Source organism: Gopherus flavomarginatus, chromosome 5, assembly GCF_025201925.1.
Source record: "Gopherus flavomarginatus isolate rGopFla2 chromosome 5, rGopFla2.mat.asm, whole genome shotgun sequence".
NCBI lineage: Eukaryota > Metazoa > Chordata > Testudines > Testudinidae > Gopherus > Gopherus flavomarginatus.
Window position 1 is genome coordinate 4457682 of NC_066621.1, and position 27954 is coordinate 4485635.

Here is a 27954-nt window from a genome sequence, read left to right on the forward strand (position 1 = left end):
CAGCAACAGCATGGGCAAGGTGGCGGACAGGGAAGTGGCCAGGGTTAGAGGAGAGAATGCAAGGGTCTGGGCTCCTGATTCCACCCTATCCCTCTGGGACATCATCCCTTGCAGACGAGCCAAGCCAGCGAGCTAAGTGGAGATGGGTTATACCAGCCTTGACAACATCTAGGCATTGCTGTTGGCGGCCAGCCATCTCCCAGGCTCTGCACTGGACCGACAGAGTGTCCCTGTCTCTCCCCAGCACCCTTAACAGGTCTCTGCCTTTCCCCGTAGGCAGGGATTTGTTAGCTGGTGCTCAGAGAAAACTCTCCGTTATATCCTGCAGCTAGGTCCATACTCTGCCGGCTGCATTTCAGGCCCAGAGAGACAGGTTTAGCTAAACCCAAGGACTGGTTTGTGCGAGCCATGTTGGACCAAGGGCGCAGGAAAAAGTGGGAGGAACGGGGAGGTGGGGGGTCTGTATCCCTGTCGAATATCCTCCCAAGGAAAGGGCTCGGATGGACTATTTGTTACCTCTTAGAAAAATGTGAAGGGAGAAGGAAGTCTGGACCCAGGCCCCCATCCTGTCCCATCTTGTTGCAGGAGCAGTCTTCCCCGGGAAAGAGAAACCGTGGAAGTGGAGTCTGACGAGGAGGAGGAGTTCTCAGCTCACACAGGTATGGCTGGGACATGCTCTCTGGTGGCTTAGGGCTTTGTCCCCCTCTTGCAGGAAGCCAGCAGTGTAGCATTGCCTTTGCAGCGGGAAGCTTTGGATGTTCTCCAGAACAGTGTCACGTTTCACCCCACAGGCAGGTGCATTTCAGCAGTGGGCAAGTGAATCCTTCCCACTGTAAGAAACCCTTCTGAGATCCCAAATTCAAAAGTGTTAGCCCTTTTCATCAGTGATCTGTGTTTTTCTGAGCAGGGCCGGTGCAACCATTTAGGCAGACTAGGCGGTTGCCTAGGGCGCCGAGATTTGGGGGTGCCAAAAAGCGCCCCCCAATTTTTTTTTAAATGGTTGAGCAGCCGCTGCTGCTGGGGCAGAAAGGGAGTCTGAGCTGCCGGCAGCCCAGGGCGTCCCCCCGGGTCAGGGCGCCGCCGCGGCAGCCGGCAGCCCAGGGCGTCCCCCTGGGTCAGGGCGCCGCCGCGGCAGCCGGCAGCCCAGGGCGTCCCCCTGGGTCAGGGCGCCACCGCAGCAGCCCAGGGCCGCCCAGAGAGGGGGGCAAGAGGGGCAGTTTGCCCCAGGCCCTGCAGGGGCCCCCGTGAGAGTTTTTCGAGGCCCCTGGAGCGAGGTCCTTCACTCGCTCCGGGAGCCCCAGAAAACTCTCGTGGGGCCCGGGCCCCTGGACCTTCTTCTGCTCCAGGTCCTCGCTGGCGGGGAGTCCTTCCGCTCCGGGGTGGAAGGACCCCCCGCTGGTGAATTACCGCCGAAGTGGGACCCGCTGCCGACATGCAGCCTGGTCTTCGGCAGTAATTCGGCGGCAGGGGGCCCTTCCGCTCTGGGACCAGTCGCCGAAATGCTCTGGAGACCCGCGGCGGGGGCCCTCCGCCACAGAATTACTGCTGAAGACCCGGCTGCACTTCGGCAGCTGGTCCCGCTTCGGCGGCAATTCGGCGGTGGAGGGGGCCCGCGGTGGGTCTCCGGGGCACTTCGGCAACTGGTCCCAGAGCAGAAGGGCCCCCCGCCGCCGAATTACCGCCAAAGCTGGGGCCCCCCGCCACCAAAGACCCCAGGCCCCCGGAATCCTCTGGGCTGCCCTGGCACGCTGCTGGCAACCCAGGGAGTTCCCCTGGGTCAGCACACCGCTGCCAGCAGCCGCCAGCCCAGGGGTTCCACTGCGCAGTCCTGCTTGGAGAGGATGCGGAGCAGAGGTGAGCTGGGGTGGGGAGGTACCGCAGGGCTCCTCAGGTCAGGGGATGGGGAGCTGCCATGGGGGCGGGCGGCACACTTCGGGAAGGGCGGGGAGCTGCTGCAGGGCTTGGGGGGTGTGCGCAAGGTGGAAGTTTCGCCTAGGGCGCGAAACTTCCTTGCACCGGCCCTGTTTCTGAGGGATCAGATGGGCAGAGGTTGATTATGGATTCCCTGTGTCAAACTGGGAAGCAGCCATTCTTGGGGGAATCCTGACAAAGAAGGTGATGTATTTCCAACTATTTCAAAATGTTGTTTACTTCAAGATGTTTTTGTTTCCTGCTAGAAGGAAACTTTAACGCCGTGGGGCTGTCTTCTTGTTCTGTTGTCGTACGGCACTTAGCACAGTGCGGTCCTGGTTTGTGACTCACGCATCTAGATGCTTCTGTAATAATAATATAAATAAGATGTATATGAGCATTCTTGCTAAGTAAATTAATTTCAGCTGCAAAACTTAGTCCTGGATGCATTAAAATTGCACTTATACTAGTGATGCTGAACTTGGAAACTTCCTGATCAACTCTTTCCACTTAAGGCAGTAGACTGTGTCTGTATTATGGAGTTGCCACAGTGCATGTTGATTGGTGTAATGTAAATCAGTGCAGATTTTTTTTAACTTAGATCAGGCCAAATTCCTGCTTATCCCAACTTCAGCAGTTGTTAAAATATGAACAGCAATTGAAAATCAAGTGTCCTATGTCCTGAGCTTAGTTCCCAGTTCTTGGTAGTTGATTGACAGGTAGAACTGGCAGCAAAAGGCAGTGTAGTCAGGGAGGAAGTTTTTCCCCATTATAAACTTTTTTTTTCCCATTGAAGATCAATGTCTACACCACAGCACAGAACTAAGGAATCCTGGCTCTGTTCCCTCCTGCTCTGATCCACTAGACCCCGCTCCTCTCCCAGAGCCAGGGCTAAAACCCAGGAGTTCTGACTTCCAGCCCCTTGCTCTAACCATTAGACATACTCCCATCTAGTTCTGTTTTTGCAAGGTGAGTCTCCCCAGAGGAGATGGGTGTTGCCTTCTGATTATGGGCAGCCTTCTGTAGCAGAGGAGTTCCTTCAGCTCGCCCAGCTGACAGCATGAATACACGTTTAATGGCTACTTCCCCATCTCTTGTCAGGTGATTCAGAGACAGGCAGCCCCGAGCGCAGGCTGGGCTGCCAGGGGACCCAGGAGCTGGACAGTTCGTCCCAGCGGTTGCTTGACCAGAATGAGGCCAGTTTCCAGCATGCACTGGAGCAGGACGACAGCACTTCGGCCACGAGCAAAGCTATCGGGGCGCGAGGCGAAGAGCAAGGGAGCAGTAAAATGCAGAGCAATCCTCCCCAACAGCACCATGCACTGCACAGTGAGGTAGGGGCTCCCAGCCTGGCCTTGGAGCTGATCAGGAACGCTCTGCATTGCTGCCTGGGTGGCAGAGCTGGAGAAACTCGAATGTTGCTGGGGTTTCAGAAGGGGGGCACTCTCCTCTCGCAGTCAGTGCTGATCCCAGTGTGGTGCTTGGGGGAGCTGTGCTGCAAGGAGCAGCATGGGGCCTCGCTAGGGGGCTCCTTCCCTTCAGTCAATGCTGACCCCAGCACTTGGAGGAGCTGTGTTGCAGGGTAGGGAGCACTCACTTCAGAGTCCGTGCCAACCCGAGTGCGAGGCTAGGGGGTGCTGTGCTGTATGGAGCAGAGTGGAAGCTCAGTAGGGGGTGCTCTTCCCTCACAGGCAGTGCTGGCCCCAATGCCATGCTGACAGTAACTACTACTATGTCTACGCTACAAAATGATGTTGACCTAATGTCTGCGTACAGCCACTGCAGTTGTTATATCGCTTGTGTGGGTGCACACTTGGCTCCTTGTGTTGTCGGTGCCTGTTCTCACCAGGGGCACTAGTATCGGTTGTATTATCAGTGTGGGGCATTGTGGGACAGCTCCTGAAAGCCAGTAACTGCCAGCGTAAACAACACTGACATTACGTCGACCTAATTATATCGACTGTGGCTCTACGCCGCTTGGGGAGGTGGCGTTACTAAATCAGTGTAGAGAGGCACTTGCATTGGCAGAAGTCAAATTTAAGTGAAGAAACTTCCACAGCTAGGTCAACACAAGGCTGTAGTGTAGAGCAGGCCTTTGCTGTAGGTCTTTCATTAAGACAGTGATACTTGGACTGAGGCTCAGGAGCCGCATATAGCTCTTTAAAGTGTCTCCTGCAGCTCTTTGCAGCACATGATGTTAAAACACTGTGTGATTTAATTATTAACCAGTCTAAGTAATTAACCAATCAGGGTGTTATTACTATATTATCAATCAATTGTAATTGATAAAATAATAATATGAGGTTAATCATTTTGCTGTGAGAATTTATTATATATTTCTATAGTAAATGAAACAATGAATTCACACGACTGCGGCTCTTTTGGGTAATGTTGATAACTAATTTGGTTCCTGAATCACTGAGGTCTGAGTATCGCAGCATTAAAAGATTTAAGAAACCCCTTTCTATGAAAGCTGTCTTGTCCCTTTTTTTCCCAGGACTTGGAGTATTAATCTTACTGTCCTGTCCAAATCTTAAATGTAATTCCATTCCGCTTCCTTAATTCTGTCGGCAGTTTCAGGTGGATATGGGATTTTCTGTCACTTCCCATCCAAAACTGTTATGTGCAGCTGATAATTAGAGGCCATGCCTCAGCCGAGAGTTGGCTGCACCTGGATGCTGGGTGAGGGATCCCTGTATAAACAGCCCCCTTCTCCACTCCAGAGACAGCTGCGTCTCAGCACCAGGCAATTCTTTCTTGTGCATACACATGGGGAAAAGCACTTTACGGGCCTTAGTCTGAACGGGCTGCTGTGTTCACTGGTTCCATATGTAGCTATGGCAGTGGCTGTCCCAGTCACCTCATCCTCTTTCGCCCCCAGATTGCACCAGACAAAATGACGGGGAGCAATCCTGTGTCACCGGCCTCTTCGGGGTCACCTGCCTCCAGTGGCAGCATCTCACCATCACACCTTACTCACGATTCCTCTCTGGACAGTCACCTGGGCTTTGATGTGCCCAGGCTGCAAAGCAAAGCTCTGGCGTCCCCAGGAGTTTACGCCTCGGACCCGGCCAGCATGTGGGACAAGACGCATGCTGAGATCGCTGAGCAGGCCAAGCATGTGAGGAGCTGACTGTGTCTGAAGGGTCCCCTGAGCTGGAGCCCTCCATGCTCCCATGGCCATGACACAGATGCCCTCAAGGAGCCCATGCCAGGGTGGAGGGGTGGAAGGAAGTGGGGCTGGGGAGGAGGGGTAATGTGACTCAGAGCCCCTTTAGGTCCCTTACACCTGTGTCACTGTGGGTCGTCTTTTGTTTAGGGTCAGATGGGTCTCGGCCCAGAGGATGGTTCTCCCTGATTTACCCCTGCCTTCTAGTCTCCTGTGATGGGTGGGGTCTGGGATCCCTGCTGACTTGGTGCTGTGTTCCAGGAGGCGGAGATTGAGAACCGCATCGCAGAGATGAAGAAGGAGGGTTTCTGGTCTTTGAAGAGGCTCTCCAAGGTGCCGGAGCCAGTTCGCCCCAAGGTTCACTGGGATTACCTCTGTGAGGAGATGCAGTGGCTTTCAGCAGACTTTGCCCAGGAGCGACGCTGGAAGAGGGGAGTGGCCAGGAAGGTGAGCTCTACCGCTCCCTGAAACAGCTCTGACTGGTTTATTAAGTCCCCTAAAGCCCAAAGGTGGGTTTGGATTGTCTTGGAAATTGCTGTGCCTCGAGGAGCCATAGGGTAAACGGTCCAAACCTGGGGGCGTTTGAGATAGACCTGTGAAAGTATCCCATGATATCAAAATGTTCTGTGTCTTCTAACTGTCTCTTACACGCTTCTGGGGCTCAAACCTATTGTTGTGATCCTCCCCCACTCAGGATTGATCTCAGCCAGCATTTCATACCCACTGGTCCCCTGGGAAATCAATAGAACAAGAGTCATTGAGGGCCAAATCTGGGAATTCCAGGGTAGGTCAAGCCACAGTGCAGGGTGGATTGATTTAAATCAAAGCTATTTAAATGCCTGATTTTAATCATGATTTAAATCTGCAAGCCGGTAGCCTTGATTTAAATCATTTATTTTACTCTTGTTCTGCATTTGTACTTTTTAGTTACTTTCTTAAGGAAAGGTTGATTCTCATTGATTGGTAACACTTACCACATACTAACGTACAACTAAATATAACCTTTGTACTAAATTTGGTGCTTCTTTTAGTTAACCAGCAGGATATGCCACTTACATCTTAATTTAAGCAAGTACATAGTTTAACTTACATTTACTCTGATTCTTAATTTTTACATTTTTGTTAGTTTAGAAAACAGTGAATGATGCATTTCTTTTTTACATGTGATTTATGCCAAGCTGTATATGGATGGAGAGTCAGCTAAATGCACAAAAACAGTTTTGAATGTTTTTTAAATAGTTAAACTGTCTTAAACATGCTAGATAAACAAGAAAAGTTTATCAGACAGTTTATCAAAACATATTTTATGTTGAAAACTGATTTATTAAACAAAGGAAGTACTTCATGCATTGAACTGTGGTTTTGGTCACCATGTCCTTCAGAAATTTAGAATTAGTAGATCACGTCCTCTCATGCCTAGTTTTTATTCATAGATTGGAAGAAGAAAACAAGTTTTTCTGCTTTTTCAACACCCAGCTCATTTCATAACTCTGAATTGTCTCATAATTGAACTTAATTAGTTGGATAAACTGAAATGAAGCAAATTATTCTGCAGCTGCAGAAGAGGCTACTTGTGTCAAAAGCTAGTTTAAGACTACAACACACTCTGGTTCCAGGTGCTTTCCCTGTGACTTCCACAAGTTCAGTGCTTTGTTTTTCTTTAAAACTTGGCACTAAATATGCACTGCTAATTTTTGTATTTAATTTTGATTATTTTATAGATGCAATAGATTATGGTAAGTTGAGGTCTTAACATAGGTTGTCATTTCAAATTTAACTTTAAATAGGTTTAAAATCTGATTTAAAAAAAAAACATAGATTTTTGTTCACCATTCTATGCCAAAGAGTGTGGAGAGGCACATGTTCAGCAGGACAGTGTCTCTATTGCAAGGCAGAGGGTTTGCAGGTCTCCTGGTATCGGGGTAGCTGGATGGCCCCCATGTGCTGTGAGTTCAAGTCCTGCCCTCAGCAGGTCTCTGTGACTGCTGGGCACATTTTGCAGGGGTTTACTAAGAGTTCTGCCCAAGAGAGCACACCTTCTGGCTTAAGAGATGGCATTTCCAAGCGCTCTGGAATCCATCCAGGCACCATCTGCCTGTCCATCCATCCAAACACCCATCCGTCTATCCATGTTCCTGTGCTCCATCTAGGCTTGCTCTGTCTGTCCTAGGTGCTGAACGGAAACCTCTATGACCCTTCTTAAACTGGCTGGTAACCCAGCTGTTGGTTGGCAGCATGTCCCTGGGCTGTGGCTCCAACTAGAGAGATCTCCCCCACCCCCCAATACAGTCTGCTCTGGGTCAGTGAAGCCCCCATGTCCCCCCTGAGTGCATCTCACCCTCCTCCTCTCCCCCAGGTCGTGCGGATGGTGATCCGACACCATGAGGAGCAGAAACAGAAGGAGGAGCGAGCCAAGCGAGAGGAGCAGGCCAAGCTGAGGCGCATTGCCTCCTCCATCGCCAAAGAGGTCAAGCAGTTCTGGAGCAATGTGGAGAAGGTGGGTAGGGCATGCAGCACTAGAGGGAGTACTCAGGCTGGCTTTGGGCCTGGCCTTCTTCATATAAGAATTGTCACATAACATACAGGCCTCTCTAACCTGGTATCCATGCCTCTTCACTGGTCTAGCTCAGGCTGTTGGGCTTCTCTCTCCCAGCATCCACTATTCTCTGTCATTTCAGCTTGGGCATCAGGACTCTCTAGCCCAAGGTCCCTGCCTCTCTGGGGCTCCAGGGTGGGTTTCACTAACACAGCATCTTGTATCGAGCAGTAGAATACAGTCGTCAGAGGGGGGATTTCCTTTTGCCCCTCAGCTGGACCACAGCAGGAAGGTTGTTCAGAAGCGAGTACGACAGGCTAACAATATGCTGCCTATCGAGACCTCCCTCTTACCCTTCTCTTTCACTTGGATGTCCCTGCCCACCCCTATGGCCCTGCACTGGCAGGTGGTGCAGTTCAAGCAGCAGTCTCGCCTGGAGGAGAAAAGGAAGAAGGCCCTGGACCTGCAGCTGGACTTCATCGTGGGCCAGACAGAGAAGTACTCAGATCTGCTGACTCAGAGCCTCAACGAGACCTTCCCCATGGCCAGCAAGACTGGCTCCTCCTCCCACATCAGCTCCTCCCACGCTGGCTCCACCGCTTCCAGCCCCCCGCCACCTCCACACCTCACCGACGAAGAAGGTATGGGACCAAAACGCCCCGTTTCTCATTCCCTGCTCACCTTGAGCCAGCCAGTCCTCCCCTAGAGGTTAAAGGTCTTGTGTCCCTTTCCCCTGAGTTGGCCAGTCTCTCCTGCCCTGGGGCTGGATTGGAGATGACACTCTTTGGAGATGAAAGATTCCATGTCCCATTCCCTGAGCCCTCCTGTCCCATCCCCCCAGGGCCAGATCAGCTGGCTCCCCCTACAGGGAAAAGACACCAGGTTTCACTTCCAGGGCTCCTTAGCCCCAGGGTTCCCCACTTGCCCTATCAGTGCCCCAGGTGTATGGTTCATCCCCTGCTTCCTCCTCCCACAGATGGGGACTTCCAGCCCCATGAGGAGTCCGACGACGAGGAGACGATTGAGGTGGAGGAGCAGCAGGAAGGGAATGACTCGGAGACGCACCGGCGTGAGATAGAGCTGCTGAAACAGGAGAGTGAGCTGCCCCTGGAAGAGCTGTTGCAGTCTCTGCCCACCCAGATCCTGGATAATTCCTGCAGCACTGCCCCCTCCATCTCCAGCTCCAACAACAATGAGGAGGAGGAGGCAGTGGGGGAGAGTGAGGAGGAGGTAGAGAAACAATCCAAGATTGTAAAGATAGCGGAGGGGTGGGTCAGACCTGCCAGGGAGGCTAAGGGGATTGGTGATCAGCGAGAGTCTGTGGGGCTGTAGACAGGACACCCCTGACTAGGGCAGCACTTTGCTCAGAGCAAGCACCTCTCTTTGCAGCCCACTGACCTGGAGAGGCAGCTGCACTCAGATACTTTAAGCTGCATGCTCTGTGTGTCCTAGCTAGGCCAGAGTAGGAGGGCTTGGAGGGGCCAGGGTTCTCCCTTTGGGGTGGGAGGGCCTGGCCCCAGCCTCTCCTCCCAGTGGTCTCCTTCATGCCTCCAGCAGGAGAAAGCAAAGTCCGTCATGCAGAGGAACAAAAGGCCATGGAAGCCTGACAAGGAGGATGAGGAGTTCACGGCCAACGAGGAGGAAGGTGAGCATGGCAAGGGACCTGCTGGAGCATCTAGGCTCTGAGTGGATGGGAGGGACCTGTCTGCCATTGGTGGCTGATGGGGGTGACAGGTTAACGGGGCCTTCTCCCATCCACCTGGTAACACAGCCCCCTTTTTCCTCAGCTGAGGATGAAGAGGAGACGATCGATGCTGAAGAGAAGCTGGAAGGGGATATGGATCACAGGAAGGAACTGGATGACTTGGCCCAGGAAGGTACGGAGGGGATGGGAGGAGACTGATTCCAGCCATGTGGCTCTGATGTTTGACATGGCCTGGATCTCTCTCAGGGACATAGGGTCAGTTTCTCTGTCCCACCATCCCCAGGGCTCCTGGCAAACTGTCACCCAAGTCATATGATCAGTGTTCGGAGAGCACTTAAACAGGTCTCTGCCTGGCCCTGTAGGATGGGATTTGGTAGCTGGTGCTCAGAGGAACATCTCCGTTGCAACCCGCAGCCAGGTCTTTCCTGTGCTGGCTGCGTTACAGATTTGGAGAGACATCTCTAGTCACAGGGCGGGAATAGGACATGACATGACCCTTGCCCCATCCCACCCTCTGCGTGTTCCCATGCGTCCCTGACCCTGTCGCTGTCTGGCAGGGGAGCTGCCCATGGAGGAGCTGCTGCAGAGATACGCCGGCGCCTACGCCTCGGACTTTGAGATGGATGAGTCAGATAGCTCCTCGGATGCCTCGGAGCCCAGCACCTCGGAGTACGAGGAGGAGTCAGAGGACGAGGACAGCAGCAGCCAGTCAGGTATGGAGGGGTGAGGGGGTGTGGTCTGAGGAGTGGGTGGGTGTCTTAAGGCAGGGCTGATGCTGTCTGGATCTTGCCCTAGACTCCACCGCAGAGGAGGAGAGTGACGAGGAGGAAAGCGAGGAGGAGGAGGAGGAGGATGCCCCCGCTGAGGAAGCGACAGCGGCGAGCCGAGAGGAAGACTTCGGCGTGGAGTATCTGTTGAAAAGGGATGAGGATCGGGGAGAGGGGGGTAATGACGCAGCCCCCACCCTGGGGCCCAAGAAGGAGATCACAGACATCGCAGCCACTGCCGAGAGCCTGCAGCCCAAGGGCTACACCCTGGCCACTACCCAGGTAAGTGGGACCGCAGTGGGGAGGGGGTTGGAGGAGGGAAGGCAGCCAGACTAACCACCTCCTCCCCCTTTGCGCAGGTGAAGACGCCCATCCCTTACCTGCTGCGGGGGACCCTGCGGGAGTATCAGCACATTGGCCTGGACTGGTTGGTCACCATGTATGAAAAGAAGCTTAACGGGATCCTGGCGGACGAGATGGGGCTGGGGAAGACCATCCAGACCATCTCCCTGCTGGCTCACCTGGCCTGCGAGAAGGGTGAGGGAGTGGGACGGGGCTGCGTGGGGCGGCTCCATCTCTGCCGGTGTTTAGATAGACGGGGACAGTCCTGCCCCGGGTGGGGATGGGCTAGATGGGCCCAGGTGCCTGGATTGCAATAGCCACCTGCCTCACTGGTGACATGTGGAGAGAGACCCAGGGCTGACAGACAGTGGAGGTGGAGCTTCCTTGGTGAGGAGGGTGCATGGCAGAGATTGCCATGCCACTGCCTAGGCTTGCCCACCTTGGCACTCCAAGGTGGGCAAATCCCGCAGCTTGAGAGCAGCCCTGCTCTGTGTTGGTCCCACAGGTAGCTGGGGTCCCCACCTGATCATCGTGCCCACCAGCGTGATGCTGAACTGGGAGATGGAGATCAAGCGCTGGTGCCCCAGTTTCAAGATCCTCACCTACTATGGGGCGCAGAAGGAGCGCAAGCTCAAGCGTCAGGTGAGGAACCGGGGGCCCCTCCATCACCCCAGCTGGGATACAGGACCTGCCTTCCCACAGTGGCTGGGGGTTATCCACTCTCCCTGGCATGGGGGAGGAGCGTCATAGAGTGTAAGCCAGAAGGGACCACTAGATCTAGTCTGGCTTCCATACAGAGCACAAGCCACCAGCACCCACACACTAATCCAGCCAGCGAAATGTGGCCAGTGTATTGACTAAATCCTTGTGTGCCATGGGCAGAATAGGAGTGACCGGTGCCCCGGCACCAGCAGGGAAATGATTAGATGCAAGATCCCCAGATGGCCCCAGCATGCAACCTGCATCCACACGCTGCAGAGGAAGGGGAAGTCGTCTTCCCCCAACCCAGGGTTCCTACCAGTCTGACCAGGGGAAAAATTCCGTCCCAGCCCCACATACAGCGATCAGTGAGACCCAGCCCTTGTGAGTAAGAACCAGCCAGCCAAGCACTGGAGGTAGAGACTGCTTGGTGCCATCCGAGTGCCCTGGCCCGCCCTCCCAATGTCCTATTTCCAGCATGGCCATCCCTGATGCTTCAGAGGAAGGAGATGATAAAAGCCTCACAAAAACAGAATATGTGGAGGAAATCTCTTCCAGACCTTGGCCAAAGTCCTGAAGCATGAGCTTTAGGAACATAAGAAATAAATCTGCCCGCTGCCAGCACAAACAACCCCCTCATACAATCGCACGCATACATTTTCCCAGCTTTCTCTTAAAACCTGTGAAGTTTTTTGCTCCCAAAACTCCTACTGGGGCCTGTTCCAGAACCTCACCCTCCTGATAGTTAGACGCCACCTTCTCATTTCCAGCCTGAACTTGTTCATGGCCAGTTTACATCCATTTGTTCTTGTGCCAACTTTGTCCTTTAGCTTCAATAGCTCTTCGCCCTCCTTGGTATTTGCGCGCACACACACACCGACACCCCCACTGCCTGGTGTATTTATAGAGCTCAGTCAGATCTCCCTCAGTCTTTGTTTGACTAGACTAAATAAGCCACGCTCTTCCAGTCCCCTCTGGTAGGATCAGCCCTCCATTTGCCTGGTCATCCTCCTCGCTGTTCTCTGCACCTGTTCCAGCTGGAATTCACCTTTCTGGAACCTGGGGGCCCAGCACTGTGCACAGTATTCACAGGGAGGTCTTCTCAGTACCTTGGACAATGACATTAGTATTTCTCCCTCTCTACCGGAAATGCATCTCCTGAGGCATCCTAGGATCACATTTGCCTTTGTCACTGCTGCATCACATTGGTGGCTCATGGTCATTCTGTGATAGACCTCCACAGCCACGTCTCTCTCCTCTCTTGCTTCCAATTGATGAGCTTGTAACAGAAATTCTTATTATTAGACTTGAGATGCAGGATCTTGTATTTTTGTCCTGCTGAATGTCATCCCATTTCTGTCACTGTAGTCTTCAAGGTCCGATCTTCCTGTTTAATATTTCCAATCTTCTGTATTGACAGTGCCTCCAGGTCTGTATCATTAGTACACGCCTGCTTTAGGAGCAGGCAGACTTCTGCGGATTCGCATGGGTTACTGGCTGACTCGGGTGTCAGGGAATGTATGCGGGGCCTTTCCCCTTTGGGGGCACCAGCTCCAGTCTTGTCCTAGGCTGTGGAACCACCTGGTTTGGGGATGGGAAGGGGATCTGGGTGGCCTATCTTCTGTGGCCCCTCCCAATATAACCCAGCTCCCCTCCTTAGGGCTGGACCAAGCCCAATGCCTTCCATATCTGCATCACCTCGTACAAGTTGGTGCTGCAGGACCACCAGGCGTTCCGGCGCAAGAACTGGAAGTACCTGATCCTGGATGAGGCCCAGAACATCAAGAACTTCAAATCCCAGCGCTGGCAGTCGCTGCTCAACTTCAACAGGTGGGTGGGGTACTCCCCGTGAGGGGGGAGGGGGCCCTCGCCCAGCGCGGCCCAGCACGCTCACTGCTCTGCCCTTCCTTTCCCCATGTCTCTTCCAGTCAGAGGCGGCTGCTGCTGACAGGCACCCCCCTGCAGAACAGCCTGATGGAGCTCTGGTCCCTCATGCACTTCCTAATGCCCCACGTCTTCCAGTCGCACCGCGAGTTCAAGGAGTGGTTCTCCAATCCCCTGACAGGCATGATCGAGGGTAGCCAGGAGTACAACGAGAGCCTGGTCAAGCGGCTGCACAAGGTGAGGGTGGGAATTGCTGGGGCTGCAGTGGAAGGGAGAGGGAGCTGCTATGGGGTGGGGAGCAGGAGCTGCTAGGAATCAGGTCTGCGAGGGACTGGGATTGGGTCAGAACCGGGACATAGCTGGTTTGATCTCATGCTCAGAGCAAAGGTGACAGGCCTAGTGGTCAGAGGCCAGGTCGGGAACCTGTCAGGAAGTCAGTAGATTGCTCAGACAACTTTCTGTGCTTCCTGCTGTTTTAAATAGTACAGTCGAGCCAATCGGTGGGGGCCAGGCATTGTCCCAAAGCAGGATCCTCCTAGGGGGTGCATCTGGGAGGGGTCAGAGTGCCGCTAGCCAGTGGTGGCCAATCAGGACCGTTGGGGGTGGGGCTGGCATTCAGACTGATGGCTCTGTCCCACCCCTGCCAGGTGCTGCGGCCCTTCCTCCTGCGGAGGGTGAAGGTGGATGTGGAGAAACAAATGCCAAAGAAATACGAGCACGTCATCAAGTGCCGGCTGTCCAAGCGCCAGCGCTATCTCTACGACGACTTCATGGCCCAGGCCACGTGAGTGCAGAGGGGACAGGACGCTTGGGTTTATCCCTGGCTCTTGGGAGTGTGGGGTGTCTAGTGGGGGCTGGGAGCCAGCACTCCTGGGTTCTGTCCCCAGCTCTGGGAGGGATGGGGCCAGATCCCAACTCAGGTGATTGCATTCTGCCTCTCTAACTCCTGCCCGTTGTGTCAGTTGGGTACAGAATCCACCTTCGCTTCCTGTCCCAAATTACTCTGTGGCACTGCTGTGTTAGCTAGTCACTGCTCCCTACCCCAGAGGTAGCTGCATTTCCAAATTGACTGAGGGGTTCCTGTGCAGTGTCACAGTGTGGTTACCCGACTGCTGCACCGCATCTCAGTGCTGGGTGGTCGATCCCAGGGTGGCATTGCTGGGTGGTTCTTACCCACCCGTCAGCCCAGAAATGCAGCATGTGGTGGCAGCCTAGAGCTCTGGCTGATTCTGCTCTTGGTTTTGTCTCAGCACCAAGGAGACTCTGGCCACAGGGCATTTCATGAGCGTCATCAACATCCTGATGCAGCTGCGAAAGGTGTGCAACCATCCCAACCTCTTCGACCCCCGGCCCATCCACTCGCCCTTCATCACCGAGGGCATCTGCTTCAGCACCGCCTCGCTCATTCTGTGCGCCCTCAACCGGGATCCCTTTAAGGCAGGTGCCCCCAGCCCTTTAAAGGGGGTGGGGGTTGGGAGAGAGGGTTCTAGGGGTCTTCAGCCCCAGGACAGGGGCTTGGCTGGCTCAGGGAAGACCGGAGGAAGGGAAGAGATGCGACCTTTCTCCTCTAGGGCTCCCGGCCCTGCCGGGGACTGGCTTGCTCAAGGGGGAGGCGGGAATGGGACACAGGCCCTTTCCCCTTCCCGCCTGCCCACATGTTAGTGTTGCTGCAGGGGGAAGTACCAGGCGCCATGGGGAGGACTGGTCCTCTCCTAACTGGGCCTGGCCCCTTGCAGCATGTGGACATGGGCATTTTCGACCTCATCAACCTGGAGGGGCGTGTGTCCCGCTACGAGGCGGACACCTTCCTGCCTAAGTGGAAGGTGACAAGGAAGCTGATTGAGGAGATCGCCGAGTCCCCGGACCCCCCGCCCAGGCCCAAGCCTGTCAAGATGAAAGTGAACAGGTACCACAGCCCCCCAATGGGGAGGGAAGGGGGCTGACATGGCCATGGGCTGGGGGGATGGGGATCTCAGTGGGGGGCACGGGGCTGCCATAGCCCAGGGAGAGGGGGATCTCAGGGGCAGTGGAGGAAGCTTCCGTAGCCGATGCTAGCGGGGTTCTTGAGGATGTTTGTGGAGGGGGCTTCCATAGCGCAGAGCAGGGAGTTGGAGGGGAGTCCAGGATTTGGGGGGTGGGGAGGTGTCAGCAGGAGTGGCGAATTCCCTTGCCCACCACCACTTTAACCTTGTCTGTCCCCCCTCCCTGCAGGATGCTGCAGCCGGTGCCAAAGCCAGAGAACCGGACCGTGGTGCTGGTGAACAGCCCTCGCCCCGTAGCCCCCTTGCAGAGACCTATGACTCCTGTGTTGCCAGAGGCCCTGGCCCCCATGCACCCCATGGGCCCAGTTCTCCCGGGGCCCGTTCAGCCTCCCCTGCTCCCTCACCCCATGGCCGTACCCATCTCGCTGCCCCTGCCCCTCCCGCCATCCCCGGTGCCGGTGCCTCCCTCTACCAGGCCGCAGGGCCCAACGCTAGTGCCAACGCTGAGCCAGAACAACGCCGCGGCCGCAGTGCTCCAGGCCCCAGTGTCCGCCCCGCAGGGTAAGGGCCCTACCCAGTGGGAGGGTGGGACAGGGCTGGGTGCCCACTGGGATCCCCTGGAGCGGGGCCCTTTCCTCTGCCTGAGGGCTGAAATGCCCTACTGGGGGAGTGTGGCCAGGATTTCCCTCCCTTCTCCTTTTTGGGGGCAGGGCAGGGCCAGGTAACACCACCTTGGGCCCTGCCCCATATTTCTGAGGGTGGAGGAGGTGGGCTGGTATCCTTGTCTCCCATGGGGGTGTGGCTAGGCTGGCTGACTCCGCCCCTCTAACCAGCCCCTCTTTTCTCCCACAGTCCTGCCCACACTGATGCCTGCGGCCCAGCTGGTCCCGAATGCCCCCCAGCCCCCCGTGCTGCCAGCCCCTGCCACCGCTGCTGCTGCCTCCACCCTCAAGCCTGGCCCAGTGCCAGCCCCCGCCATGCGGCTAGCCACCAACCCCCTGAACCCGGGCTCCATGGGGAGCATGATGAAGCCAGTGACAGTCCATTCCACCACCAGCGCCCTGCCTGGCTACAACTTCCCGGCCACCAGTGCTGTGCAGCAGAGGGTGCTGCTCTCCCCGGACATGCAGGCCCGGCTGCCCTGTGAGTACAAGGGGCGCTGCAGGGCAGGGGGTGGGCAGCGGGTGGGTGTCCTGGGAACTGACCCCGTCTCCTCTCTGCAGCGGGTGAGGTGGTGAGTATCGCACAACTGGCTTCGCTGGCCAACAGGCCCCTGCAGAGCGCCCCAGGCAGCAAGCCCCTCACCTTCCAGATCCAAGGCAACAAGCTGACCCTGACGGGCACCCAGGTGCGGCAGGTCACCATGGCCCAGCCCCGACAGCTGCAAAGTAGGTAAACCCCTCCCTTCCCACGTGCCCTCAGTCACCTCTGCTCCCCGCTCCCCTCCTTCCATCCTGGTGAGGAATCTCTGTGTAAACAGCCCCCACACCCCACCCCAGAGGTGGCTGCATCTCATCAGTCCCTGTACACTGAGAGCGCCTTCTGCTAAGAGCCCTCTCCCTGACCCAAACCCTCGCTCTCCTGCTTCCACCATTGCAGTTCTCACTGTCTTCTGTGCCCTGACTGCTTGGCTGGCTCACCTGCTTTCTGTCCTCTTTCCCTCCGCTCAGCCAGAGCTCTGCTGAACACTCTTCTTAGACCTGGCGAGGCAGGGTGGAGGGAGGGGGCACGAGAGACTGCAGCACTTGGGGGAGGAGATGGAAGAACCAAGGGGCCCTGGTGGGTGGGTAAGAACGGATCTGGGGAAGTGGGGTGCTGGGGAACAGTCGAGGGGCACGATGGGGAAAAGCAGGGAACCAACAGACATTGGGTCAAGGGGAGCCATGGGGCGCTGGTGGGGTGCTGATTGGGGGGCGATGGGCAGGGGTGCACGGAGGGATGCCGGTGGGGTGGGGAGTGGGGAACCAAGGGGCATTGGTGGACAGGGAGCGGAGGGGCACCATAAGGGAGTGCTGGGGGATGGCGGGGCAGAGGGCCAGGATGGGATCCCTCTAAGCTCCAGCTGTCTCTGCCCGTGAGGCGTCTGTTGACCCGAGGGAAAGAGCAAAACTCCAAGTCTGACTCTGCTGTAAGGCCCAATGCCAGCCTGGCCTGGTCGCTGCAGGGGGGCGCACAGAGGATGGAGGGGGTGGGCGTGCTCTGGTGGGAAAGTCCGCCCCTGCCATCTGTTCATGCTTTCTCCCTTGCAGGGAATGTAGTTCACCTGGTCTCTGCCGGGGGGCAGCACCACATCATCAGCCAGCCAGCCCAGGTGGCTCTCATCCAGGCCATGACCCAGCAGGGCGGGCAGGCGCAGGGTGGGGTGCAGGCCATGCCAGGCCCCCAGCCCACCACCGTCCTGCCCGCCCCAGCCTCTGTCACCCCGGCGGCCGCCACTTCAGCAGCCATCAGCGTCCCCATAGCTACCACGCAAGGTGAGTGTCAGTGGCCTGGGGGCAGATCAGGGCGAGCGGCAGGCCGGACCCCTGGATTCTAGCCCCAGTTCTGGGAACAGGGTGAAGCTAGTGGATTAGGGCAGAAGGGGCTGGGAATTAGGTTTTGTGCCTCTCTCTGGGAAGGGAGTGGGGTCCAGTGGTTTGTGTGGGGGAAGATGTCTGCCAGGCTCTGACCCTGCTTTCCTCACCCCCAGTGCCCTCCTCCATGGTGAACAGCTCTGGTGTGGTGAAGATCGTGGTGCGGCAGGCCCCACGGGACGGCCTGGTGCCTGCCCCAGCCCTACAGCAGCCTCCACGCCCAGCCACAGCCACCACCTTGCCTAGCCTGCCGGCCGCCCTGATGGCACAGCGAGCCCAGCTCCCCATGGCACCCATGCCACCCGTGCGGTTGCCCACTCAGCCACTGGTTCCAGTGCGAGCACCCACCCCACTGCAGGCCCTAGTGCGACCCATGATCCGGGTGGTGCAGGCGCCAGTGCCAAGCATGGAGCAGTCATGTAAGCAGGTCATCTTTGCCTTCCTAGCCGGGGCGTTGTGCCCTAGGACTCTCACTAACCCCACTTGGCTTTCCTCTGCAGCTCCAGCACCGGCTCCATCTTCTCCCGTCACCGCCGCCCCTCTCCCCATCCCCTCTGCCACCACCATCGCTGCTGCTGTCTGCCCTGCGCTGGCTTCCCGGCCCGCAGCCGCGCCCAGCCCGGGGCCCAAGGAGGAACCTGAGACACTAATGCTACGCTCCACCACGCCCACCCCGCCTCCCCCGTCGCCACGGGCCCCACGGCACAGACGGCAGCCCCCTCCCCCGCCCCGGTCCCCCTTCTATCTGGTGAGTGAATGTGCAGGGAGCCTAGGACTGGGCTTGGGGGGAAGCGGGGCGGGCAGAGAGGGTCTGGGATAGTCCATGGGGAGGGGGATCTGAGTGCGGTGGGGCAGGGATAGGACTGGACCGGGAGATGGGAAGGAGAAGGATCTGGACCAGCTGGGCTGGGGGGAGGATCTTGGAAGAGGTGGGAGCTGTGCTAGCCCAAACTGGCCCGGATGGAGGGGAGAGGATCTCAGGTGCAAGGCAGCTCGGAGGGGGCGTCCCATCACCAGCACTGACATCCATCCGTGCGGTCCCGGTGGCAGGAATCACTTGAAGAGAAGCGGAAGAAGCAGAAGGAGGAGCGCCTGGACCGACTCTTCCGCCTCAACGAGCAGCATTGCAACCTGGCCCCCATCTATGGCACCGAGGTGCTGCGCCTCTGCACCCTCTTCCCACCCGGCCCCCCTCGGGAGCAGGAGGAGGAGGGGCAGGGAGTAGCACCCGAGCTGGATGGCTGGAGAGGGACCAGCTACAGCCATTGCTACATGGCACAGATGCATCGGGACCCCCAGCACCTAGAGGCGTACTGGCAGCGGGCCACAGCCATTGCCCTGGCCATCCTGACCCCTCAGCAGAGGGTTGAGCAGTTGGCAGACATCATTGAGAGGTAACGCCTCCTGGCGGCGCGGCTGGGCCCCTCTGTGAGGAACAGGGATCTGTGCAGGTGCCTTGGGGAGCTGGGGTTTGAACTCAAGAATCCTGGCTCCCAGGCCCATCCTGCCCCATTCCAGGCCTGGGGCTAGAACCCAGCGACCCTGACTCCCAGGCCTTTTCTCCAACCCACTGTAACCCACCAGATCCCGCTCCCCTCCCGGAACTGACAACAGCGGAGGCGTGTCCTCCATCCCCCTGGCCTGCTGCTGTGCCATGGCTGTTCGCACCCTCAGCCATGCCCGTTGTATCTGCAGGTTCATCTTTGCTATGCCTCCCGTGGAGGCGCCTGCCATCACCATTCACACCTCTCACCCGCCCCCGTCACTCCTGCTCCACCAGGCCATCTTCAAGGAGACGCTGCGGCGGGAGATTTCGCCCCGCGCCAGCGGCCTGCATCGCATCGTCTGCAACATGCGCACCCAGTTCCCCGACCTGCGCCTCATCCAGTACGACTGCGGTATGTGGGTGGGCCGGGCAGTGGGGGCCATGGCTAGCTGGGCCCCTGGCTGATCCAGGGGAGGGGTGGGAAGCAGGGAGGCTGGGCAGAGACACTCTGCTCAGGCAGGGGCTGAGGGAGAAGCAGAAAGGCCAGGCTGTTCTTGGTCCCCACCCCTGCCTGGCTGGCCTGGTCACCATCCCCGTTCCTTCCTGCAGGAAAGCTCCAGACCCTGGACCTGTTGCTGCGACAGCTGAAGGCCGGGGCGCACCGGGTCCTCATCTTCACGCAGATGACCCGCATGCTGGACGTGCTGGAGCAGTTCCTCAACTACCATGGGCACATCTACCTGCGCCTGGATGGCAGCACCCGCGTGGAGCAGAGACAGGTATCGCCGGCTGTCGCTCTGTCCTTGCGCCCATGTGTCATGGGGGTTCCCTCAACAGCCAGGCTAGGGACTCCTCAGAGCCCCCAGGCTTCTCCTGCTATTCATCCTCTCAGAGCTGGGGACAGAACCCAGGAGTCCTGACTCCCAGCCCCGCTGCTGTAACCTCTAGGCCCCAGCTGCCCCATATCCTGTCTGCTACCCCTCACTGTGGCTTCCCACCCCCCGGCAGGCGCTGATGGAGCGTTTCAACGCTGACAAGCGCATCTTCTGCTTCATCCTGTCGACACGCAGCGGAGGCGTGGGGGTGAACCTGACGGGCGCTGACACTGTGGTGTTCTACGACAGCGACTGGAACCCCACCATGGACGCCCAGGCCCAGGACCGCTGCCACCGCATTGGTCAGACCCGCGATGTCCACATCTACAGGTCAGCACCCAGTGACACCGGCTCTGACTCCTCTTGTCCAGCAGAGGGAGCCTGTGCAGTGCATGTCCCTTCCCCTCCCACTGCCCCAAAGGGTAAGTTGCCTCTCTGCCTCCCCCTGCAGGCTGATCAGTGAGCGGACAGTGGAGGAGAACATCCTGAAGAAGGCTAATCAGAAGAGGATGCTGGGAGACATGGCCATTGAGGGTGGGAACTTCACCACAGCTTACTTCAAACAGGTACCTGGCCCTGCTGCATTGCAGCCCTCGTTGACCAGCTACGTCATGGGCTGGAAGCTGAAACTCCCTGCTGAGTCCCAGGATTAGTGATTCCCAGCACCCACAACCTACCAGACCCAGCTCCCCTCCCAGAGCTGGGCAGAGAACCCAGGAGTCCTGACTCCCAGCACCTCCTGCTCTAACCCAACAGACTCCACTTCCCACCCAGAACAGAACATAAGAGTGGCCATACTGGGTCAGACCAAAGGTCCATCTAGCCCAGTATCCTGTCTACCAACAGCGACTAATGCCAGGTGCCCCAAAGGGAATGAACAGAACAGGGAATCATCAAGTGATCCATCCCCTGTCGCCCATTCCTGCTTCTGGCAAACAGAGGCTAGGGACGCCATCCCTGCCCCTCCTGGCTAATAGCCATTGATGGACCTATCCTCCCATGAATTTATCTAGTTCTTTTTTGAACCCTATTACAGTCTTGGTCTGTACAACATCCTCTGGCAAGGAGTTCCACAGGTTGACTGTGCGTTGTGTGAAAAAATACTTCCTTTTGTTTGTTTTAAACCTGCTGCCTATTAATTTCATTTGGTGACCCCTAGTTTTGTGTTATGAGAAGGAGTAAATAACACTTCCTTATTTACTTTCTCCACACCAGTCATGATTTTAGAGATCTCTGTTATATCCCTTCTTTGTCGTCTCTTTTCCAAGCTGAAAAGTCCCAGTCTTATTAATCTCTCCTCATATAGCAACCGTTCCATACCCCTAATAATTTTTGTTGCCCTTTTCTGAACCTTTTCCAATTTCAGTATATCTTTTTTGAGATGGGGCGACCACATCTGCACACAGTATTCAAGATGTGGGTGTGCCATGGATTCATATAGAGGCAATATGGTATTTTCTGTCTTATTATCTATCCCTTTCTTAATGATTCACAACGTTCTGTTTGCTTTTTTGACTGTCGCTGCACATTGAGTGAGTGTTATCAGAGGACTATCCACAATGACTCCAAGATCTTTCTTGAATGATAACAGCCAATTTAGATCCCGTCATTTTATATGTATAATTGGGATTGTTTTCCAGTGTACATTATTTTGCATTAATCAACATTGAATTTGAGCTGGGGAGAGAACCCAGGATTCCTGACCAAGCCTGAGCTCCTTCCTCTGAGAGACTCCAGTCCCAGAAATCTGGCTGAGTACATTGCTCTTGCTCTTACTCTTACAAAGTCCCTCACTCTAGCAGGTCACAGCTCAGTATAACCTGTGTGTCTCTGCCCCTCAGCAAACCATCCGGGAGCTCTTTGAAATGCCCCTGGATGAGCCAGCCAAGAAGGAAGGGGAGGTCCTCACCATAGCGCAGGAGGACGAGGAGGATCCCATGGCCAACAAGCAAACCCAGATCCTGGAGCAGGTAAGCCCCACCCAGCCACGGGGGGAAAGCCAATTTTCCCTCAGCTCCACCTCCCCACCCACTGAGACAAGTATGTCTGGCTGGCAGGCGCTGTGCAAGGCTGAGGACCCTGAGGACATCCGGGCGGCCACGCAGGCCAAGGCTGAGCAGGTGGCAGAGCTGGCTGAGTTCAACGAGAACATCCCCCTGGACGCGGACGAGCGGCCCAGCAAGGAGGAGGAAGAGGAGATGTCAAAGGCTGAGCAGGAGATCGCCTCGCTCATGGAGCAGGTGCAGGACGGGGGCAGATTGGCTAGAAAGAGATCCACCCTTGCTCCTACCCTGTGGCAGAGTGAACCCTAGTGTATCTCAGCTGGGGGAGCGTTGGACCATGGGAAGGGAGTGGGTGGCTGTGTCCTTTGTGCCACCTGCTGGAGGGAATGAGGCCTGCTCTTGGTGGGTGGGTTCAGAATCTCACAAGCTCTTCCAGCAGACCCTGCACTCTGGGTTTAGCCAGCAATATGTGCCCACTATTTCAGGGCTCTTTTATGTGCAATGGGACCCAAGAGACCTGACTGCTAGCCCCCTGCTGCTCTAGTCCAGCAGACCCCACTCCCCTCCTGGAGCTGAGGATAGAACCCAGGAGTCCTGACTTCCCCAATCCCTCTGGTAACCCCTGTTCACCATCTCCTGCCCTTGCAGCTCACCCCCATTGAACGCTATGCCATGAACTTCCTGGAGGCCTCTCTGGAAGACATCAGCCGAGAGGAGCTGAAGCAGGCAGAGGTGAATGTGACCCCCTTTAGCCCTTTCATCACTTGGGGCTGGGTGGGGGATCTCACCCTGGCTGGCCAGAGTAGCTTTGTCCACAGCCTTGGCTTCGGCAGCACCTCCAAACCTCAAGCGCGTCGCTCCCCCCATGCAACGCAGCTTCGGTGGTGTGGCCACACAGCAACCATCTCTCAGGCTGTTGTGAGCCCCACTCCCCTGGGCTTATGACCTTTCATGGAGATGACACTGGGGCACCAGCTGCGTGGGAGGCGGGAGTGGCCACAGGGTACTGAGGCATTCTGTAAACCCATCTAGCCAGGTATCCCATCCTCCCTGCCATCCCAGATCACATTCCAGGGGCCCATCTAGCCCAGTATCCTGTCCCCCCGCCACCCCAGATCACATCCAGGGGCCCTTCTAGCCAGCTATCCCATCCTTCCTGCCTTCCCAGATCACATCCAGGGATACATCTAGCCCGGTATCCCATTCCCCCCTGCCGCCCCAGATCACACCCACAGGATTATCTATCCCTCTGTATTCTGCCCCAGATCACGCCCAGGGGACCCTGGAGGCACAAACACCCCTCTCATATCCCGCCCTGGATGAGACCCACAGGACCCTCAAGCCCTGTACCCTGCCCCCTCCCTGCTGCCCTATCTCAGACCCATGGGCCAGGCTAGCCCAATATCCTGCCCTGGATCAGGCCAATGGGCCCATCTGGCCAAGTATCCCTCCCCCGGCCCAGACCAGATGCCTGGTTGCCTGGCAGATGACCACTGTCTCTCTCCTTTACAGGAGCAGGTGGAGGCTGCCCGGAAGGACATAGACCAGGCCAAGGATGAGGTGGTGTTCAAGCTGCCCGACGACGAGGACGAGGGTCGGCTCAGCGAGGAAGGCTACATCAAAAAGAGCAAGAAAGCCAAGGTGCCCAGCCGTGCGGGCCCAGAGCGCACTGGCACACGCATGAGTGAGCGACTGCGGGGCACTCGCCTCTCCCTGCGCGAGGCGGATGGAGTGGACACCGAGTCACCCCAGGCCCGGCTCCCCAGCCTGCGCCACCTGCGGGGCCACCATGCCAGGCTGGAGGCCGAGGAGGCAGAAGACCACCTGTCCCTGGTGGCCCAGCACACACGTGGTGCAGCCATCCGCAGGGACCTGGTGCGGGAGGAGACGCCAGCTCTGACCCGCAAGGCCGCGGCCAAGAGGGAGGAGTCGGGGACCAAGGTCCCAGGGGCTGGCGAGAGGGTGCTGCGGCCCATCCCTCACAGAACAGAGGCCCCCGTCATCGGGGAGAGGGTGCTCCGGACCTCTCCACAGAGACCTGAACCCCCTGCCACTGGAGACAAGGTGCTGCGAGGCACCCCCCAGAGAGCTGAGCCCCCAGCCATCATAGAGCGGGTGCTCCGAGCCATCCCTCAGAGAGCAGACACCCCAGTCCCTGGGGACAGGATGCTACGAGGTGCCCCGCAGCGAGCAGAGCCCCTGGCTACCATGGAGCGGGTGCTGCGCAGCGCCCCCTTGAGAACAGACACTCTAGCTCCTGGGGACAGGGTGCCCCGGCTGGCCCCACTCAGACCAGAGGCACCTCCTGCTGGGGAGCAGGACCTGAGACCTGAGGCACCAGTGACTGGTGCGAAGCTCCTCCAGCCAAGACATGAGGTAGCACCTGCCAGAGAGGAGACCCCCCAGCCAACGCTCCGAGCTACCGAGATGGGGATAGTCTTGGGGGTGCCAGCCCTGCTAGGGCAGGAGAGCATAGCACCCACAGGGGAGCTAGCCTCAAAGAAGCCCCCTGCTGAGCACATGCCGAGGGTGGAACCCCCACCCACTTGGGAAAAAGTGCTGGGATCCATGGAGCTCGCGACAGGGGTGAAGATAGGGAGCGTGGAGCCATCTTCTGCCTCAGAGAAAGTTCCCCTACCAGCCCCCTGCAACCTGGAGATCCCAGCCCCCAACAAGCTGGTGCCAAGCCCGGAGACACCAGCCTCAGAGGAGGAGCCACCCGAAGGAGCCAAGGGATCTTTGGGCAAAGCTGAGGTAGCCGGAGAGCTGGCCCAACGCCCAGTGGAACTGGACAGTGTGGATGTGAAGAGGGGAGAGCCAGTCAGACGTGCCCCGGAGGAGCCAGAGAGCCTGGCACCCGATGGGCCCGCAGCAGAGCTCCCCCCAGAGACGCCTGCCCACTGCGCTGCTAGGGCAGGGGTTGAACTGCCCGCTGCTGAGCCTTTCTCCACTACAGAAGGCAAAGGGCCAGGAGAGGTGGAGCCCCAGCCAGCCTGGCCTCTCTCGGGCTCCCTGAACCAGCCGGTGGAGGTTGCCAACTCCCTGCCTCGACTGAAAACACCACCCCCCAGCAAGGAGCACAACGGGCTAGAGCGGCCTTCCCCTCTCTCCAACAGCCTGGGCAAACCCCAGCCCAGGGAGCTGGCACAGAGTGCCACAGAGCCACTGGAGGTAGCCATTGGGTGCAGCAGCAGCCTGAAGGAGGTGTCCAAGAGGGGGCTGGGTGACCAGGAAGACAAGCCCAAGCACCCAGACGGAGTGAGTGCAGCCAACACCGCCTCCCTGGGGCTGGGGGAAATGCAGCCAGGGACGACCTCCTCTTCGGACAGCCCATCGCCAGCCAAAACACCGCGCCGGCGCACCAGTGCTGACGTGGAGATCCGGCAGAACCACCAGGGCCAGGACGGCCCGGCTGCCAAGGTCTTGCGCAAGCTGCCAGGCCGCCTGGTCACCGTGGTGGAGGAGAAGGAGCTGATCCGACGCCGGCGCAACCGCATCCACAAGCTGGACGCCACCAGCAGCACTGTGGTGAGCCCCAGCAGCAGTTCGGCCCACAGCATCTCCGAGCTAGAGTTGTCCCCCTCCAGCAAGGAGCTGCCACTGCTCCGTGACCTGCCCGCCCGCCGCAGGATTGAGCTGGAGAGCCGGGCTGCCAAGGAGAGGGGAGACGAGGGGTCTGGCCTGGAGCTGCCCCCCAGCCTGCCCCCACCGCCCCTCAAGCGTAAACGGGGCCGGCCCCCGAAGAACAAGTCTCCAGAGCAGCCAAGCCAGGGGGAAGCACAGCTACCACCCAGCACCCATGTACCCCGCATCAGGAAGCCAGAGATCAAGACTCCTGAGCCATCCTCACCCAAGACCCTGAAGCAGCCATGCAAGGGGGAGGCACGGCCACCGCCCGGCACCCTGAAGCCACGTGCCCAGAAGCTGGAACTCAAGGCCCCTGAGCCAGCCTCACCCCGGAGCAAGACAGAGAGCAGTGAGAATGACTCCCCCCTGGAGAAGCGCCGGCGGGGCCGACCCCCCAAGGCACACTGGGCCCCCGCCACTCCCAGCACTGAGTCACCCCCCAAGCGCAAGCGGGGCCGGCCCCCCAAGAACCCAGCTTCCCCCCGCGTGGAGACAGCAGCCCCCCGCCCTGGCTCAACCTCGGACCGCGACACCTCCGCCGAGAAGGAGCTGCCCCCACCTGGCCGCAAGAGGAGGTGGAGAAGGAAGGAAGAGCCTGGCCAGGCCCCCAGTGAGAGCTCATCAGATGGCGAGGAGGCCCGCCCCCTCACCCGGTTGGCCCGTCTCCGGCAGGAAGAGAAGCTGGAGTCGGGCAGTGAGTGTTCGGCCCTGCTCCCATCCCAGAGCGCTGCCCCTAAGCCGGAGCCAGACGGCACCTCCTCCGGGGAGAGCAGCACCTCCGAGCAGACCCCGGCCCGCTCCACCCGCCAGCGCCCTGGCAGCTTGGTGCCACCGCTGGAGCAGGAGCATCAGAGGCGCAAGCGGGGGTGCTTGTCAGAGGGCGGCAAGTCCCCCGGGGCTGCCGGCTCATCGGAGGACGACGGGGGCGGCGAGTCAGAGTCCTCAGCAGAGTTGAGCGGTGAGGAGGGTGAGCGGCGGCCCAAGCGCCGCCGCCGTCACGCAGGCCGAGCCACCGGCAGCAGGAGGCGGCAGTGCCCACGGGGCAGTTCGGCCGACCGCGTCCTGCGAAGCGCTGCCGCCACCCCAGCCAGCAACACCCGCTCGGCCACCGGCCCCACGCCGGGGGGTGTGGCTGGAGCCCCCACCCCCTCGGCCACCGCTGCTCCTGCCGCCATGGTTACCTCCTCACTAAGTATCAGAGGCCGCAAGCCCAAAACGTGACCACAGCTTGGGAGATGCCAGAGTCGCTTCCCATTGGGATAGATCGGAGCTCACCGACCCACTCACCCCCATCCCCGCCCTTCTCAGGCAGCAGTACAGCCACTCTGGGCTTCCCACATCTCTGCCATCCCCATCTGGACTGTTAAACCACTACTTGAACGCGGGAGGGGCTGGTGGCATGGCTGTCCGGTTCCCCTGGCTCTGGGCACAAGCTAACCCAGCTGTAAGCCTTGGCAACCTGAGGGGGCTGTGCTGCTCTGCCCTGGGGAAGACGCGTCCTGTGGACGAACAGGGCTTGGCTCATTGGCATCATGGAGCAGGCAAGGCGACCACCAGGGCGGGAGGTGTACGCGGCTCCACCTGGTTCTGGGCATGGGATTAGCCCAAGGCCCTGGCTGAATTGGCCCAGGCATTTCGCCCCCTTTTTTATTTCTATCCTCTTGCCCAGTCCAGGGTTGGTTCAGATCCCCCCTCCTACCTCCCCAGTGGAGGGGGCTCCCCCCCCCCCCCCCCGATTTCTAAAAACTCGCCCTTTCTTTTTAACTAGCTTGGGTTGGTTTTTAACTGATGCGACCAAATTCGCGGCCTCCCACTCCCACCTGGTGTTTTTCTTGATTTCCTTCCTGCTCTTCCATGCAGGAGCCAGGTTGTCAGGCTGGGGCAGCCTAGTCTGGCCGCTGGGGACAGACTGGAACACGGGGTGCAGCGGCCCCCCAACACAGAGAGACAGGAGAAATTGTCCTCTTTTTAATTATGTACATTTCAGACTCACAGCTCCAAGGACTCTTGGGGCTCTGATTGGTTGGACCCCCTCAACACACAAGCCCCCCCCACCTTTCTCTTTATGTACAGCCCTTGTTGTAAAATAGGTTCTTTTGAACATAATCTATGCAAAGGTTATTTTGTATAGGGGAGCACACCATTCCCCCCTCCACGGCAGGACTGGGGGCGGCAGCGGTTCTCGGGTTGGGGGGGAGCGTGTGGTTGGGGAGCAGGGGGTGTAGGGACTGGGAGGGGGGAGGTGTTCCCATGGAGCTGTCTTTCCTACTGAAGCATGTTCAGAACGTGTACAGAGGTCCGATGTAATCTTTCTTCAGAATAATGCTATGAATAAAGTGTTTAAAAAAAAAAAAAAAAAAAAACGACAGCACAGCCCCGGCCTCTGCAGTGTGGT

General features: G+C 57.9%; 1 protein-coding gene across 1 annotated transcript; it reads left to right on the forward strand.

Annotated features, from left to right (window-relative positions):
* Window positions 1-27938, forward strand: SRCAP (Snf2 related CREBBP activator protein). Its single transcript, XM_050956655.1, is given in 35 exon segments — window positions 1-103; window positions 105-256; window positions 586-659; window positions 3013-3245; window positions 4793-5032; window positions 5342-5527; window positions 7437-7577; window positions 8023-8257; window positions 8593-8846; window positions 9171-9261; window positions 9404-9493; window positions 9879-10034; window positions 10117-10370; window positions 10448-10625; window positions 10936-11072; window positions 12790-12959; window positions 13058-13250; window positions 13661-13797; window positions 14264-14450; window positions 14750-14919; window positions 15225-15556; window positions 15848-16138; window positions 16219-16383; window positions 17245-17469; window positions 17685-17987; window positions 18069-18316; window positions 18619-18962; window positions 19264-19466; window positions 19664-19833; window positions 20063-20259; window positions 20381-20495; window positions 21771-21899; window positions 21987-22169; window positions 22581-22664; window positions 23445-27938. Coding segments are annotated over 35 exon segments (9696 nt in total). The 5' UTR covers window positions 1-10; the 3' UTR covers window positions 26781-27938.
* Window positions 27939-27954: the final 16 nt, after the last annotated feature.